We start from the raw sequence: 17,430 nt of genomic DNA on the forward strand, positions 1-17,430 counted from the left end.
GGGAGTGATGGCAGTAGCTCTTTTGTATTAGGTACACACATGAAAATGCTTTTTTGTTCCCCAAATATGGACATTTTGAACATGCTACACTGAAAAATTGATTCATTAAATATACTCCATTTTTTTAAGGTAAGTGGTCGTAATCAATTTATTTAAGCTACATTTAAACAAAAAAATTAGAAATACAAAACAAAACAAAAAACCTTTGTTTAAATGTAGCTTAAATAAATTGATTGCGACCACTTACCTTAAAAAATTGAGTAATTTGAATGAATCATTTTTTTTCAGTTATATGTTGGGTATTTTAAGCTAAAACTTCACAGACAAATTCTAGGCACACCTAATATTTATATTACATCTTGTAAGAATGGGCATAATATGTGTCCTTTAAAGTACAACATATCTGAAATTAGTTTAATTATAAACAAAAAAGGATGGAAAGTTGGATAAAGTTAATGAGTTTCTTTGAGAGAAAATCCTGGAATGATTAATAAACACAAGCCGTACTGGTAACTTTCTATAACCTTCAAATGCCTGCAAATAACCATGGTTAAAATAATATAAATACATTTTAAACAGAATTATTTTTATCACTGGCAATCTTTGGCACTATTTTGTGTGTCCAGAACAAAAAGTGTGAACATATTAGGTTTGAAAAGATGTTCCTTAAAGCAAATTGCTCCCAGACAGTTTAAACAGCTTGAACTAAATGCTTGCTCATTGCTATAATGAGAAAAAACATGAAATGACAGACTTTCTAAAGATCTGCTCAATGTAATCTCCTCTGGTGCTTTCATGTGATCCCAAAAGCACATGAATCAACTAACACTGGTTTAACTGGTCCACAGACATCAACCCATGAAAGGTCGACCTTGATTCTGCAGGCTGTGAATACAGATGTAATTGTCACGACCGGATAAAATAAAAGCTTATAATGAAGCCGATTAGTAAATGAATGACCAGTGCTAAGAAATTGAGACCACATGTGGGTTGTAAGAGATGAGAGAACATGCAAAATACAAAATATTGAAACATATTGGGGCGGTTTCCCGGACAGGGATTAGCTTAAGCCAGGACAAGGCCTTAGTTTAATTAGGAAATATTAATAGTTTTAAAATACATGGCTTACTATAAACATTACTTGTGTGCATTTTGAGGCAAAACAATTTTATTTTAGTCTAGGACTAGTCTAATCCCTGTACGGGAAACCACCCTATTGAGTTGTATGCAAGGAACTTAAAATTACAGAAATATTTATATAAAATAGAAAATTTACAAGAAAAATATCATTTCCAGACAAATATTAAGACAGTCAGAGATAAACTGTTCCATCCTTTATTAAACATAGCTTGCAAGTGATAAATATTACAAAGTTATTTCCTCCAAAATTAGCTTATTTTTTTCAGTCAATGCATAATTGTTGTTAATCAACCGGCAGTAATCAAACAGCATTTTTTCCATCTCCATTTTAGACAGTTAAATATCAAGGATGTGCAAAAGGTCTGGATTAAAGTTCTAAATGAAAATAAAAACTTGACAAAACGCACTTCTTTCCTTGACTAAAATCAATAATTGTTTAAGCCAATCTTTAATACTTCATTTTTTTTAAACTGTACACATTAATTAATCATAGTCTTTTTTTTACAAACGGATTTCAACATATTGCCATTTGCTTTAAAATTCAAACTGGGTAAATTGCAGCTAAAGTCTATTTAAAAACATTTGAAATTTCAGAAGAATCTACGAGCCAAAACTCTCTCCCAATTTAACAAAAATGACCTGTACTTGCAACAAATATAAAAAAAGAAAGAAAAATAGCCAAAAGAGGGAGAGAAAAAGAAAAGAGACAGAGAAAAAGTAAAAATCACATGGTAGGGGGATGTAAACCCCGGCGCTAGAACTCCAGAAAAGCTGATTGTCCAGTCAGAGATTATGGACAGTGAATCCATGACATAAAATTTAAATCTACTGTAATAATGTCACAAACCTTAGCATCAATACTTGCATGTGTGCAAACTGTCCATTCATTTTTTTTATGAATCGTATGATTTAAAGGCTGAAGGCAATAAGCATTGGAACAGTCAAAAACAAGCAAAAAATATTTTCCCATCGTATACAATGTATACAATCTTTCATGAAAAAAATAAGAGCATTGTGATTTTCCAAAGAGAGACAGAGAAAAAAGAAATAGGGATATATTGAGGAAGGCCTGTAAGCAATAGAAAACAAAAATATCCTCCCTGTAGAGTTTACTGCACCCAGTCCTTTAGCTAAATGCAACATTGTTGAGCATTCGAGTGCTTTGTTTTACACAATCGCTTTGGATTTGGTCAAGTAAGGGGTAATACTGTCAGATGTTTCATCCAGTCCGTGTCCTGCAAGACCAACACTTTGTATGGGACATCTTAAGAGAAAAAAACTCACTGAACATCATCTACATAACCTCGAAATAAGAAAAGAGGTAACCGAAAAAGTAACAAACAAGACTGTCCCATCATGTCCCAGTCCAAAGACTACAGAATGGATCAAACGCTCCACCAGAACAATGAACTTTTTTCTTCTGCAAATACTACATACTACAAAAACGTACAGCCGGGGAGAAAATGCATCTAAAGAGCTCATTCAAAAACAAGAGAAGTATAATCCCATACATTTTGCACATTTGTTACACAATAATACACAGTGATCACAAAACGAAATGACAAGCTTCACAATATTCATGGCTTTTTGTTTGCTTTTCTACACAATATACAACCATTTTAATTTCATTTCATTATTTTTAATTCAAGGGAGAAAAAAAGCATATGTACAATAAGTCATTATTACTTCTGACCTAGCAAATATCGTGTCATCATCTGTTCATACATCTGTTTTTTGATTAAATTTGATTTTTTTATTTTATTTTATTAAGAAACAGCTGAAATTAAACAACCAAACAAATGGAACTTAATCAAGGAGTCAAAGGAAGTTAAACTTCAAAATCCAACGTTCTCGTAAATATGAACACAGGTATATGGATGCATCTAATATAGTCTACGAGAGAGAGCAGGAGAGAGAAATTAGTTTACTATAAACACCCTAATATTCAAAACTAAAGCGTAAAAAAATGGTTTATAAAATTGGACTAAAGATAAAATCATCCATTACTAAACAGAATGACTAAAAGGGACCGATTCATGATCATCACAAAAAATAAAATAAAAATGTAAACATCCTACCATCTAATATTGCACCTCCAAATTTAATCCAAGGTAGCTTAAAAATTGTTTTGTTCAAAAGTTGCATCGTTCTGCCACAAATCAGTGGCAATATACAAGACGCCATAAAAAGGAATAAAACAGTGATTATACAGATGACTGCTATGCATGAATTTATTTTCATTAATTCATCACTTTTAGAAAACATTTAAAACTCACATCATAGCTTGTGAGCGTATTCAAAACTATTAAGTGTGACCTGGATGACAGACCTCAAAGTCTGAAGGACCAAACATGCTTAGACTGGACAAAAAAAATTTAAGTGCTAAACCCTAACCCATCACTGTCCCTTTCGATGAGTCAATCAGACCTCACAGTTCACATTACTGAAACACAAAGCACAAGCATTGCTATCCGAATATGTGAGAGAGATTGCATTTATTTTGAATGTGACCATCAATGGTGTGATCAGAATGCAGGATTTTCCTGCACATAACCCCTTGATCACTAATACTGCATAATGACTAAACACTGCTTACATTGCCCGCTTACTGAAACATCAACATATGTACCATAACTTGAAATGCATTTGTTTTGATGAAGTCAAAAAGCAGATCTCAATTGAAAAGATGAGCTTCACTGCAAAACAGAGACTTAAGTCTTTCTCCTAACTCTCTCTGAGATATCCGATGGCATCCATATCTTGACATCCTGTGAGTCAAAACATTCCTGTCCTACTTTTTTTAACCATTTTTCAATTCTTAAGAAGAAAAGTGCTCCTCCATAATGGAGGCATTTCATGTGCATTGCTTCAAACACGATGATTGATCCTTGTCAATGCCTTCTCACTTGAACAATCTATGCATCAACCATATTTTGAAGAATTTCACTTATATTTGCCATTTCATTGATTATCGTCTCCTGTGGAAAGTACCTTTCAGATACATAACCATTTTAGCTGGAGACGCCGCCCAAAAAAACTAAAAAAAGACAAGAAGGTACAGAGAAACAAAATAAATCAATTACACCAAAACCGAAACACAAATCAAAAGGAGACATTGTTCATGGTGATGGAACTCTCTGGCTTCATTCTTAGCTGTGCAGTGAAATGACGTCGCCACAAAACAAGTGATGACAATCTTGTATCACCGCAATCTTTAAAAGTGAAGGTTTTGAGAGAGAAATAGGAGATCCTGCTCTGTGGGCACATACATATGTGTTAAGCAATGTAACGGGCCTCCAATTCTGATTTTTTTTTACTGCACAAACAGCAGGGGACTACTCGGTATCCGTACAGGCCTTTTGGTTTTCTCTCCGTTAGATGGCATCACATCTTTTCCTCTGTATGCAATCAGTTTCACAAGTCAATCCGCAGATAACGCTGGGTGTTCACTTGTAGCCACGTGGCCTTCTCAAGGTAGACTCATCGATGACTAGATCAGCACCACTCTGCATCAGGATCAATCTGATCGATGTACACGAGTCTGTCTCGGTTCTTCTGAACCCATATGTAGAAAAGGTCCTTGCGGGAGGACTTTGTAGTTTCAAATATTTAACGCTACAAAGATTCTGCTCTCTCGGGCGAGAACGCTTCCACCATTCCGAAACCAAAACTCAAGATACAACATGAGAGAGAACACGTGTCATTTTACAGGGGCGACTGAGGGGAGGACGCTTCAAAATAAACAACAAGAACAAAGGTTTATATTTATAAGTGACCCTGCAATATGGCGTCCTTCCTCTAAAATGAAATGCATAACATGGCAAGAACGTAAAAGATGTCAAAAAACCACTAAACCTACGAATAAGTGTAATAAGATTAACTGTAACAGAAGCAACAATAATAATACTACTAATAATAATAATAATAATTGTGATAATAAGAGTAGCAATAACAACAGCAATAATAAGTTGAGATAACAATAAAGAGCTTTGCTATAGTAGGAAACCGAAGTCTGAGATGCACTGACAGTCTGGTGTTTATAGTCTTGACTGATTGAGCTGTTCTTATGGGTTAGTCGGGTAGGCACACGAACAGGCACTGCATGCGATGGGGTGATGGTGTGCGTGTGTGTATGTGTCGGGGAGGGTGGGGGATGGGGACGTTCTGATGTCGAACGGAGGGGTGGCAGGGCGTCCGAGGGGGAACTGCAGTCCCGTCAGGGCTCATTTCTGCCCAGTGATGGACTGGGATATGGAGCGTGGGGGAATCATGTCGAGGAGATACTCCCGTTGACGGTCCGCTAGGCTGGATGCCTTGTGGCCCCCGATGGCTCCTGGATTTAGATAGGCAATATTCAGACCTGTGATGGAGGGAAAAGAGAGGGGGTAAGTAAAAATTGGCAATCAAAAGAAGAACCACATGTTCCACAAAGTTTAAACCAATAAATCCTACTGCTTGTTACTAGTGCAAATACTACAACTCAGGTAATACGCAGTGTGCCTAAAATAAGGTTCGATAAGGAGTTATTCGATTTATCACATTCATACATCCACATGTTGCTATAGCATACAATTGCTCAGGGTTCCCACACCTTAGTTAACTTAAAATTCAAGGACCTTTCAAGGACTAAATGGGGGGACACATTTCAAGTGAGAGCAAGGTTACATCATGTTACCTTTTAAGGTACATTGTTACAGTTCCCATTCAAGGGAACTCGCGCTGCGTCACTGCGGTGACACTTTGGGGACGCCTCCAAGAGTGCGTCTGAATGTGTATAACAAATTCATCCAATGGTGAGGCTTAACGACAAATACAGGGTGACACGGAGCCAGAAAGTATATCGCTATTTGAAATATTGCCAAAGACGGCGTTACAGGGACGCAGGAAGTATGGCAAGGGAGACGCAGCGTCTCGTTCCCTTCTCAGGGAACAACAGTTACATACGTAACCAGAGACGTTTTCATGTGTCAAACACAACTATGCAAAAAAAGCATTTTGGTATGAATCAACATTCGCATACAGAAGATATAAGAATTTAAAGCCAACAGTTTAGCACGTGTGCTTAAAAAGTCTAGAATTTTTATGATATTACCCTACACTACACAGGGAATAATATGGGGGTTTTTTTTACAGAAAAAAATAGATTCAAGCACTTTCAATGACCTGTATCCATGTATGTATATTTTCAAAAACTTCCCTGGGTCTTGAACCCCCCCAGATTCATAAACTTTCAAGGATTTAAATGCCCATAGGAACCCTGATTGCTGGACTTTACTTGGGGTCCGAAAGCATCTGTTAAAGATCTAACAAAAAAAAAATGTGTTTCATAATTGTCGCCTCTCCCCCAGGCTGCTTGTAGTTCAAATGTTAAAATCGTACAAACATCCTCTCACCAGGAATATTGTAGATCTGCCTGCGGTTGTCATGCTGGGCCCGACTGCTGCTGCTGGTACTGCTGCTTCCGCCACAGCGTTTGCTTGTCATACCCAGCAACCCGCTGGCCACAGAGAGCTGAGAGGCCTGGGCGAAGTTAGACAGGACACCTCGCGCCGAGCTGGACAGACCCCGCTGCAGAGAAGCCTGTGGCTGAGGAGTCTGCCGAGAGAGATGAGTGTTAAATTTCATTACACCCCTTCATATGAATTTTCTGGAATTGCTTGCTGTGAACAAATGTGGACTAAAGGAAGAAATAAAACATTATAGCAACTAATCTGTGTGTTTATATGCAATGAGCGTGTTAAAGTGGCACCTGTCTGAGGGCATGGTGTCGGATCATAGTCTCCCCTTTGCTCACGCTAGGCACAGTCTGAGCCGAGCTAGGGGACAGAGCAGTCTGCTGCTGCAACCTCTGCTCAATTTCCTAAAAGGACAAGAGTACATTTACACATTTGACACATGCTTTAATCCAAAGAGACTTGGAGTTCATTTTAAAGTACATTTGTATCAATATGCATGTTGCCTGGGATTGAACCCATGATGTTTGTGCTGTTATTGCTACAGGAAGACTAAAAAATAAACCAGCATCAAACCGGAGTCAAAACACACCTGTTCTTGCTGCAGAGCTTTAACAAAAGCATTCTTCAGCCTATTGGTGTGCTCGGCCTTCAGGGCCTTCTTCTGATTGGACGTCATACACTGCTCGCAGAGGATGCGTCCGCTTTTTTCCTGCTTCCAGTGTGGAGTGAAGTCGGTCCTGCACTGAGCACAGAAGAACGGCTCCACGTTTGGCAGTGACCCCCGCATTTTACCTGAGTAACGGCAGCCAGAGAGAGGAGACGAACCAATTTAGGGGAGAATTTCACATTTAAAACCTAAAAATTGGGTTGGAGACATCAGCTGTTTGCTTATAAGGTGCACTGTGAATTTATTTTCACATTTGAGTGTAAAAAACTGCCACAAAGATGAACTGATTCAACCTTCAGTATTGCACAAACAAAACTGAACTTAAATTGGGAGTTAAAAGGAATTACTTGGTGACATCCTGTCTGTGGCATCCAAGGTAAAGTCTCAATCAATTGTGAGGTCAGATGCATCAAAGTTTGATTTTATAATATTCAGTCAATATTAAAGATATCAAGGTTATACCTTGTTTACATTAAGTAGGATGACTTTATGTGGAAAGGATATCGAATCACGTGTTTGTCATGAGTGCAGTTTCTTTCTCCAGTACTTACCCTGACTATCAATGACGCTCTGCACCACCTCCTCCAGGCCCACCATATAGATGAACTCAGAGTTGGCAGCGGAGGGTAGGAAGTGCAGCAGGGGTGCCGGAGGTTTAGGTGGAGGTATCTCCAACAGGGTCTTTTCAAGCTGCTTACGCAGGGCCAGTTTAGCAGCTGCTTGACTGCTGGCCTGGTCGTTCAAAGAAGCGACGCTGGAGGCGCTGGATAGGGTGGAGGGGCTGACGGCACCCACACCGCTCACACTCACCCCCACGCCAGCTCCTGCTGCCTGCATGTGTGCCAGGTTCATGTAGATAGCAGAGGAACCTGAACGCTGCGAGACCCCCACCTGCTGGCTGGCAGCCTGCATCACACAAAGCAAACCATTAGCAACCAAATTATCCACGTTTATTGCCTTTGTTAGGCTGTGTATTATGAATTTTCATGTATGGTTTTTAATATCTGGCCATTTAAAATACTTAAGATGTGCCAGTAGGCTAGCTACATGGTTTTCTTTCACATGTACCATGTGTCGGGAAGTATACTAGTCAACATTTAAAGTGGATCAAAAACGTTTATCAAAGTCGTCCTAAGACAAGAACGGGTATTGGGTATTGGTTTTAAGACAACTTTGGTAAAGGTTTTGATCCACTTCAAATGTTGACTAGTGTAGATGTTTTATGATGAAAAATCATATCTCATTCAGTTAATAATGCAGGGCTCAACATAAAAGACTGCCCGGTGGCCCGGGGCAAGTGTGAGAGACGTTCGGGCCAGTAAAAAGTATTGTCACTTGCTCAATCGGGCCAGTGCATCACTCTCAGTCATTAAAATATATTTTTATCAATATATTATTTAACATCTTTAAAGCAGACGAGGAACGAAACAATGCAATATTTTTTGCTGTCAGTTTACAGGTAAAGCAGAAAAGTTGAAAGCCTTTTTCGTTGGAACATCTGTCTGTTTTATATTAATACAATTATATTTGACTTTTTTATTATTATTTGTAAATATATTTTCAGACACTGAATTTTTTTTATTGGGGCCAGTGAAAATTTTGGCATGGCAAGTGAAAACCTGAAGCCCTGGCCCGACCGGGCCAGTACAAAAAATTATTTGCGTTGAGCCCTGTAGTGTTTCAATGATTTGAATACTTTTCATAGCAGTTTTGTTAAATATGAATTCAACAACTAAGTGAAATTGGTGAAAATAAGGCTTTTTAATTACTGACTAATAACCTTTTAACTGCCATTAAAGTGAATTTACTGAACCTAAACATAAAAGCCTTGTAAAAATGCTCATTTACAAGAAGCCCAGACCTATCTCCAGCATTCAATGAAAATAATCTAAACAAATACAAATGTGTCACAGCAACACCCAAAACACATTCACTTTACGAAATCAAATCTGAGCTATATTACATAATTTATTACAGAAATCAAGAGCTTGCAGTAAGAGTTTAATGAGTTAAAATCGAATTGTGCCCGTACCTGCTGATAGCTCACTGCGTTACCCAAACCACCTGTGGAGGATCGGCCCATGCCAGGCTTGGAGGGCAATCTCTGACCCTGAAGCTGGGCAGGATTGGGCGCAATAACCCGCTGTGACATCATCATGGGAGGCAAAGATGCATTGGCAGCCGACCTGATTACTGTGTGGCCCTAGGAGAAAAAGACAATGATTGATATAAATGTCCAATGCACTGTACGGCCACTAGATGTCAGCAGATACCACAGATCAGACTATACTTTGTTGACAGCAAAGCTTTTGTTAGTTCTCAACAGATGGACCATAATTAAAAATGGTAACTGGTACCAATCTATACAGTTATGCTTGAGCTTAAGGTGCTGCTCCCATGGCAACCAGCAGCAGGCTCTGACATGTTCTGTCTAATATGTACAAGAGAGCAAACGATGATGTATTCATGGGCAGGAAATGCATTTTTAACAAATTAAGGTAACATATTCCTTTAGAATTGATGAGAAATAATGATCACACAAACAAAAACAACACATCAGTTTTTGCATGCATTTAAAAAAAAATAGTAATAGTGTGATATGTATAGATTGAAATGTATAAAAGCCCCTACTAAATGCATAAAAAGTAAATTTAATGCACCTGTGCAGTGCGCAGATTCTGAGGCTCAGATGAGTGCATGCCTGGCCGTACCGGTAGTTTACCCAGCCCCTGAGAGCTGTGCATGGGTGACGGCTGCACCGAAGATGGGGCATTCTGGACCACTGGCACCTGAGAGGGGGAAAAACAACAGGTCAAAGAGGGTGTCAAGTCAATCTGTCAAAACAAATCTGGGTGAATCCACCTCATGAAGGTGTCGGTTTTCAACCAAAAAATCTAAATAAATGAATGCATGTGCTTTAGTGTTTAAGGAATTTGGGAACCATCCTGTGGCATTACAAGGAGTAGCCAAGGAGATCCAGTGTATCATTTTAAGGAGTAGTCTATTTTCTTAAAAAAAATCCAGATAATTTACTCATCCCCATGTCATCCAAAATGTTGATGTCTTTCTTTGTTCAGTCGAGAAGATATGATGTTTATTGAGGAAAACATTTTCTCATTTTAATGGACTTTAATGGACACCAACACGTAACAGTTTTTTTCAACTGAGTTTTAAAGGACTCTAAACGATCCCAAACGAGGCATAAGGGTCTTATCTAATGAAACGATTGTCATTTTTGACAAGGAAAATAAAAAATATGCACTTTTAAACCACAACTTCTCGTCTATCTCCGGTCCTGTGATGCGCCAGCGCGACCTCACGTAATAAGTCATCACGTCAAGAGGTCACGGATTACGTATGCGAAACTACACCACAGTGTTTGCAAGTGTGGAGAAAGAGGACCATTCTGACGTTTGTTGTTTGTCGAATGAAACTAATTAATGTCTTTGTGTCAGTTTATTGTTTAAAATGGTCCGCAAATGTGCGTTTCATATATGTAACACGTGACCTTTCCACCTCACTACGCAATTACGTGAGGTTGCGCTGGCAAGTCACACAGTCAAAGGAAGAAGAGAAGTTGTGGATTAAAAGTGCATTTTTTTTCTTGTCAAAAATGACAATCGTTTTGCTAGATAAGACCCTTATGCCTCGATTAAGATCATTTAGAGTCCTTTGAAACTCACTGTTAAGTGTTGAGTAAGTGTTAAGTGTTGGTGTCCATTAAAGTCCATTAAAATTAGAAAAATCCTGGAATGTTTTCCTCAAAAAACAAAATTTCTTCACGACTGGACAAAAAAAGACATCAACATTTTGGATGACATGGTGGTGAGTAAATTATCTGTTTTTTTTTTTTAAGAAAATTGTCTAATCCTTTAATATAACACACTGTTTGCATACAGCTATAAAAGTTAAATTTTTGGCTGAACTATTCCTTTTAATATTATTATTGTATTGTGGTAATCATATGGTACAAAGAACATAATCCTATAAACCATTTCCAAAAAAATGACGGCCTTAAAAGAGTTATGGCTAATAAAGCTCTTATTTGTTATCGTTTCACCCTCAGAAAAGTCTACACCAATTCAACAATTTTCATCCACCAGTTGGAGTGCAAACAAACATCACACATGCTGAGTGGGTTGTAGCACTCCAACGTCAGACATGAGTGAGTGTTTATGGGCTGTTGCTGTATCTGGAGAGATGCTGAGATGAGACCCAGTAACAAAACATCTCAATGCCACTGTATTTGGGCAAACATCACACGGAGCCGCGATACGGTATATGCGAGGTTACGGCAGCCTATCTCTCTCTACGTTACCCTATTTCACCCCGCTAGCGACTAGCGTCCTTTCAACAACAGAACGATTTACCTCAACAGTTTTTCCTGGCATTAATATAACACTCAGCTGGACAGAGAGGAGGTTATTTTGCTTGGTGCTAAAACAGTGAAGGTGAACATGCTGTACAAAGGAGCTGCAGTGTAGATGTGGCATTGAAAATGCAGCCAGATTTGGAGAAGAGACGGCACGACATATCCAAAACTGTAATTACTAAAGATGACTCACTTATGGACCACAATCATGGAATGACTGCTTGCTTTAGCTACTGTCAACATTAAGTTACAGTGTGTTATTTTTTTCTATGCCAAAAAATGCTCTCATATCTAAGTTTAATTGTAAAAATAACTACAAGCAAACCATAGACTGGCTTCCCAATGATGTGAGTTTGGGATGGGACTATCAGGTTGACAGACCAGTTGCAGAAGGGGAAAACTTATATTTTAAATAAAAATCCGATTCAAGCCCCCATTAACTGTAATAGTACGGAAAACAACAACAAGAAAAAGAGTCTTTCAAAATGTCTTCCAAATAAGAAATAAAGTCATACAGGTTTGGAATGACATGAAGGTAAAGGAGATCATTTTGGGGTTAACTATTCCTTTACTATCCAATGAATAGAGCTGCAAGTCAAGTTACTAACTCAGCTGGCATCGGGTGTAATAAAATGCTATAAATGATGGTGGTACTGACCTTCTGCACCACATTCTCTTTCTGCATCTGGCTCTGTCTCAGTTTCTTCAGGAGCACCAGCTTGGCCTCCTCCAGCCTGAGCTCCTCTCGGAGAGCTTTGATCATCTGCTGCCGCTCATCGCCGGTTTTCCCCTGCAGAACACACACATACACAGGCTCACGAAACTGACTCAAGATGTTTATGGGTGGGTAAACTGGTGGAGCACTTTTTTTGCCAAAAGATATAGGCAAATGCATAAATGTAAATTTAACCAATTAAAGATCTCCAACTCTGTGGGATGATGTACCTTGAACATCTCTAAGTTAGCTTGATGATGTTTTTCCTCAGGGTATGGCGTGCTCCTGGGGCTGGACGCCTCATTGTCTGATAAGATGATGACGTCTGGTGATGGAGTGCGTCGCTCCCTAACTATTTCACTGAAGATCACAAAATTACCATTAAGATAAACAACATTTAAACAGTAACGCCCGACTTTCTTACGGTTCCATCTCTCACCTTCTTCTTGCGCTCATGTCGACTGGTTCATCCACTATGTTTTCCTTCCCATTCTTGCTGGGGCCCCCATGGCCCCCGACTCTCAAGCTTCCATTCATTTTCTCCTCGTAGGCCACGGCTCCCATCAGCCCCTGACTTCCACCGGGGCCTTTGCCCTCTGCCATGGCCGCTGCCACCGCTGCCCCCTCCAAGGCAGCAAGATCCTTTCGTTTAAGCAAGGCTAGCATCTTCAGCCTTTCCATGGCCTCGTGACCCTCCATCTTTAGGCGCTTGGCAAGGGCCTCCTCCCGCTCATCCGGCGCCTCCAGACCCCGCTTCAGCAGGTTCAGCCTCAACGCCTCCTCAGACATCCTGTCAAACACACAGAGAGACGAGATCAACTCAAGGAATAATGCATACTAGGCAGACAGGATGATCAGGACACCAACGTGAAGCTACATGTCCCGAGTAAATCACTAAAAGTGATTGGAAAAAAATTGATTCGCTTGTTTCTAACAAATGCAAACCTTCCGTGAGGACAAACTGTTTCTGTTATAATCAAAAATTTATTAACTTGGCATTTTATAATTACTTTATTTGTAAGTATTAAATTGCACTTGTCAAGATGACACGGAGTATCTGGATGAAGCTGCGTGCACACTGACACTGGCAACGACGGAGAAACGCAACGATGTTTATTTCAATGGAAACATTGCAATTTCCATTACGCTTTAAATTGCGCAAATTGAAATGAAGACTTGAAAATGAGCCTAAAAAGAAACAACAATTTCTCATATACTCCCACATAGACTGTTTCAGCAGCAGCATAAACAAACGGCTTTTGAGGACTAAACGCAACTTCCAATAGACTTCCACATAATAATATGACAAATAAATGGCAAGTAAATTACCCTTGTTCCCATATTATATCTAATGCGTATCAACTACTACACTGAGCTACAATGTTAGCTAAAGGTCCTTGAATTCTTGCCTGGCTGCCAAACCTCTCTGCACAGTTGTGATCCATGCCCGTCGCCTCCCCTTTTCTTTAGCAAACCAAAACATTTTATTTTCGACAAGGTATTTAGTTTCAGAGATAAGTTTAGTCACTAGCTAGGCTGATAAATAAATTTCATTACTTTTAAGTTACTTTTTCTTACTTGGCTGAGGCGCTTTCAGCCCTTGCAGGTGTTTTCGGAAATTGCATTTTCCATTGCAAAAATGTCAAGCTCTGTCCTACCATCTCAGTTTCTGCCTCAAACTGTTCCTGCTTAGGCGCATACGCATAGAGTGTGTAATTTTACGCGACTAGGTTCAGATTAATTCAATACATCAATTAGATAAAAAAAAAAAAAAATAATAATAATAATAATAATAAACTAAAAAAGTAACTTGCGTTACTTTTTAAAAATTAGCTCAAATATTAATGTGTGCATTTATAAAGTAATGCGTTATTTTACTCAATATTACTTTTCTGAAGTAACATTATGTAAGCCACGTTACTTATAATGCTTGGGTGAGGTGGTTTTTCAGACAAAGATAATACATATATCACAAAACTGCAACAGATCACCTATCTTGCGTAAAAGTCACATGATCATTCTTTAAGCATGGCATGTTTGGTTGGAGAAAGAATAGGTGTGTTCGACTTCATGTGGCGTCATAACAGCCGAAAAGCGCATGACGTCAAAATACGATGAGAGTGATTTGGGAATCGACTGCTCTGTATAATCTTGTCGCTCTCGCAGTATTTTGATGTCATCTGCATTTTGGTTTGCGCAGTGCTGCGTAAAGTCGAACACACTGTTCGCCATGGTTTTTGAAATGACTTTGTATCAAAATTACGCTTCAGTCGTCTAACATTAGTTTAATGGAAACGCTGACATTTTACAATTGTTTTTGTCGCATTTAGTGCTAAAGTTTCGTGCAAATCTTTAATGGAAACGCAGCTACGCAACAAAGTTAAGAACAGTTCATATTTGCAAATGACGAGCGACTTTCGGAAGCGACTCCCAATGAGAATAGGGCTGCAATCAGACAAGCAGCGACTAGCAGTAGCAGAGCGACACAAACTCATTCATTTCAGTGAAAGCTTGCCGACTTTCAGTGACATGAGCAATCAGTAATGGTCATGCGACAGTTTTTTTTTAGTAATTAAGAGATGACAGGAAAGTACAGGGTGGAGAGAGGGTACGGGATCGGCAAAGGACGTTGAGCCGGAATTTAAACTCTGGTCGCCGAAAGTGCGTCTGCACCATATGTCGGCGCACTGTCCACTACACTAAATGGCTCCGACCAGTCGCACGATCAAGTTGACAAATGGTTAACTTTATGCAAATTTTGAGCGACTTTCGAGGGGGACCACCAATGAAAACGAAGCAGTGGAGTTCGTCATCCGTCTCTTATTAGTTACTGGAGTGGACGTTACTTTTTTATGTAAACCAGATTTAAAAACGCCTCTTTTGAAAGCGACGAGCTACACACAGTCACTTACAATGTGAATGTATCTTAAAGCAGTGAAGTTCACTGCATCAGTCTTTCATCATTTACTGAGAGGACGGTTCCTTATTTGTTTAAAGTGTGTTAAAAGACCAAAATTAAAAACGCCTCCTAATGACCTCATTGAAAGGGGGCAACACACAGCGACAAAGTCACTGGCGGCAAGCAAGCAGCATGAGGCTGCGTTAACTGTTTCAGGCATAACATACAATCTTACCAACTGATTAGAATCACAGCCTGAACTATTTGTGGTCCTTACGATGAAAATGTTCATACAGATTCCCTTTAAGGTGAATTCATGATTCAGAGGAATTGGTACAAACGTCACAGCTTGAAACCAATGGTCAAATCGCTCAATTATTTTACAGTAAAAGAGCTAAAAAAGAAAGAAAGAAAGAAAGAAAGAAAGAACGAATGAGAGAGATCCACCATGACTGCTTCTCACACGCCCCCAGACTTAACAGAGCCACCATTAGTCAGCCTTGTGCTGAGGCCGTGGACTACAGTATTCAAGAAGCAAGGCCTCTCCAACCTTAATTGATAAATTACATAATCATTACATACAAATCGCTGTAACTTTCATGGTTTGACTACGGGAATTTGCTTGGATTGCTAGTTGAGAGGGTATCCCTACTTTACATTCAGCTGCACAACTGAACAGAGTTTCCCCAACAACAAGTGAATACGTAGGTTGATGTTTTTAAACAATTCAAGAGTAAAGAGAGGACATGAAACGGTGGGAAAATATTTGGGGGAAATGACGCAATCCGCATTCAAACTCGTCACCAGGTACCGTCAGAGCACGTGCGCCAAGTACTAGGCCACAGCTCCAGCATCAATTTCAGTTTTGAAACAAAGCAGGTCTGTTTTAGGAGACAGTGAGAGGAAACAGTAGTGCAGCAGACTGATTAAAAAGCACCGTCTCACAAAGAGACAGTAAACCCCAAGAGACACCGTTCACATGTTTCTCCAAACATTATTTACGCTTATGATGGAATATTCAACGCATCGCAACAACATCAAATTCTCGGTGGATGTCCAATGTTACGACCAATATATAAAACTGTACGCGCGTTACCCGACCACCATTGACATTCATTTACTGAAGCCCCAGACGAGCCAATCCTTACTGCTGCATTCTCACAGTCAGCCAATAACTTCCCGCACTCCCCTCTGGACAAAAGCACAACACACCACACAGGAGTCCAACAGCCAATGTACAGCCAGATTGAGTCACCCTGTGTGTGTGCATATAAACTCCAATGTGAAGCTCACACATGGACCAAGGGGGGGGTCAAACATGCTTAAATGAAAATCTGATTGTGTGTACACACAAAGGTTTCAGCATGTGTCACATACAACAGATCTAAATGATTATGTGCGAGTTTGCTCGTCTTTATTAGTTAGGTACGCTTGGGCGGACCCTTCATGCCCAGAGGGCAGAGAAAGGCTTTCCCCCTCCCTCTTTCTCTCACACACACGCACGCACGCACACACACACACACACACAGGGAGTGTCTGGACAGTGAATGTGCGGACTCTATGCAGGCTATTGTTTGTGGTTGAACCTCTTTATGTGTCTGATGCATTTGTATTCCTCTCATAGCTCCAGTCTAAAGGTAGAATATTATAAGGTGTTGTCCAGCCCTAATGTCTCTATAACACACACACACGCACGCACGCATGCACGCACACATCTTGTGCAGGTTCACTTTTGTTTCAGATTCCAAGCACAACGGTATGAATTAAGAAAATGACTTGATTATTACAGGACACAAAACATGATTATTTTGATCAAATATGTGTTTTTGTCCTAATTAAAACAAATTATTTCGCTGTTCACTCCTCGTCTATTTGTGACAGACAGCACAGATGCGCATCATTCAGGAGCACCATATTGAAGCAACGCTCTGTCCCAGTAGAAAACCGCACCTATTGCAAAAAGTAAATGACACCTTGTTATATTTGTACTAAATATGTGCGCTTTGTTGACTTTGTTAAATAAATTAGTGCTCGCCATATTTCTGTTAACAGCCTATATTGAAAAAAACAGTGAGGCTGATTTAATTACATTAAATGAGCGACATACAGAAAATTTGTGAAAACATTTATTGTGCATTACGTGCTTAGATGGTGGCATGAAGATTAGCATCAAAACAGGCT

The 17,430-nt window shown here is 39.4% G+C and overlaps 1 protein-coding gene across 1 annotated transcript in view; it reads right to left on the reverse strand.

The window, feature by feature from the left end:
* Positions 1 to 1,303: 1,303 nt before the first annotated feature.
* The window catches only part of gatad2b (GATA zinc finger domain containing 2B), a 44,196-nt gene continuing 28,069 nt past the window's right edge, over positions 1,304 to 17,430 (reverse strand). The window contains exons 2-11 of the mRNA XM_065291584.2: positions 12,790 to 13,140; positions 12,581 to 12,710; positions 12,294 to 12,425; positions 9,924 to 10,052; positions 9,296 to 9,466; positions 7,815 to 8,169; positions 7,186 to 7,388; positions 6,890 to 7,000; positions 6,534 to 6,735; positions 1,304 to 5,500 (exon numbers count right to left, since the gene is read on the reverse strand). Coding sequence (XP_065147656.1) covers positions 5,364 to 5,500; positions 6,534 to 6,735; positions 6,890 to 7,000; positions 7,186 to 7,388; positions 7,815 to 8,169; positions 9,296 to 9,466; positions 9,924 to 10,052; positions 12,294 to 12,425; positions 12,581 to 12,710; positions 12,790 to 13,139 — 1,920 coding nt within the window. The 5' untranslated portion in view covers position 13,140 and the 3' untranslated portion in view covers positions 1,304 to 5,363. The remainder of the gene's footprint in view (positions 5,501 to 6,533; positions 6,736 to 6,889; positions 7,001 to 7,185; positions 7,389 to 7,814; positions 8,170 to 9,295; positions 9,467 to 9,923; positions 10,053 to 12,293; positions 12,426 to 12,580; positions 12,711 to 12,789; positions 13,141 to 17,430) is intronic.

Source organism: Paramisgurnus dabryanus, chromosome 19 (genome assembly GCF_030506205.2).
Source record: "Paramisgurnus dabryanus chromosome 19, PD_genome_1.1, whole genome shotgun sequence".
NCBI lineage: Eukaryota > Metazoa > Chordata > Actinopteri > Cypriniformes > Cobitidae > Paramisgurnus > Paramisgurnus dabryanus.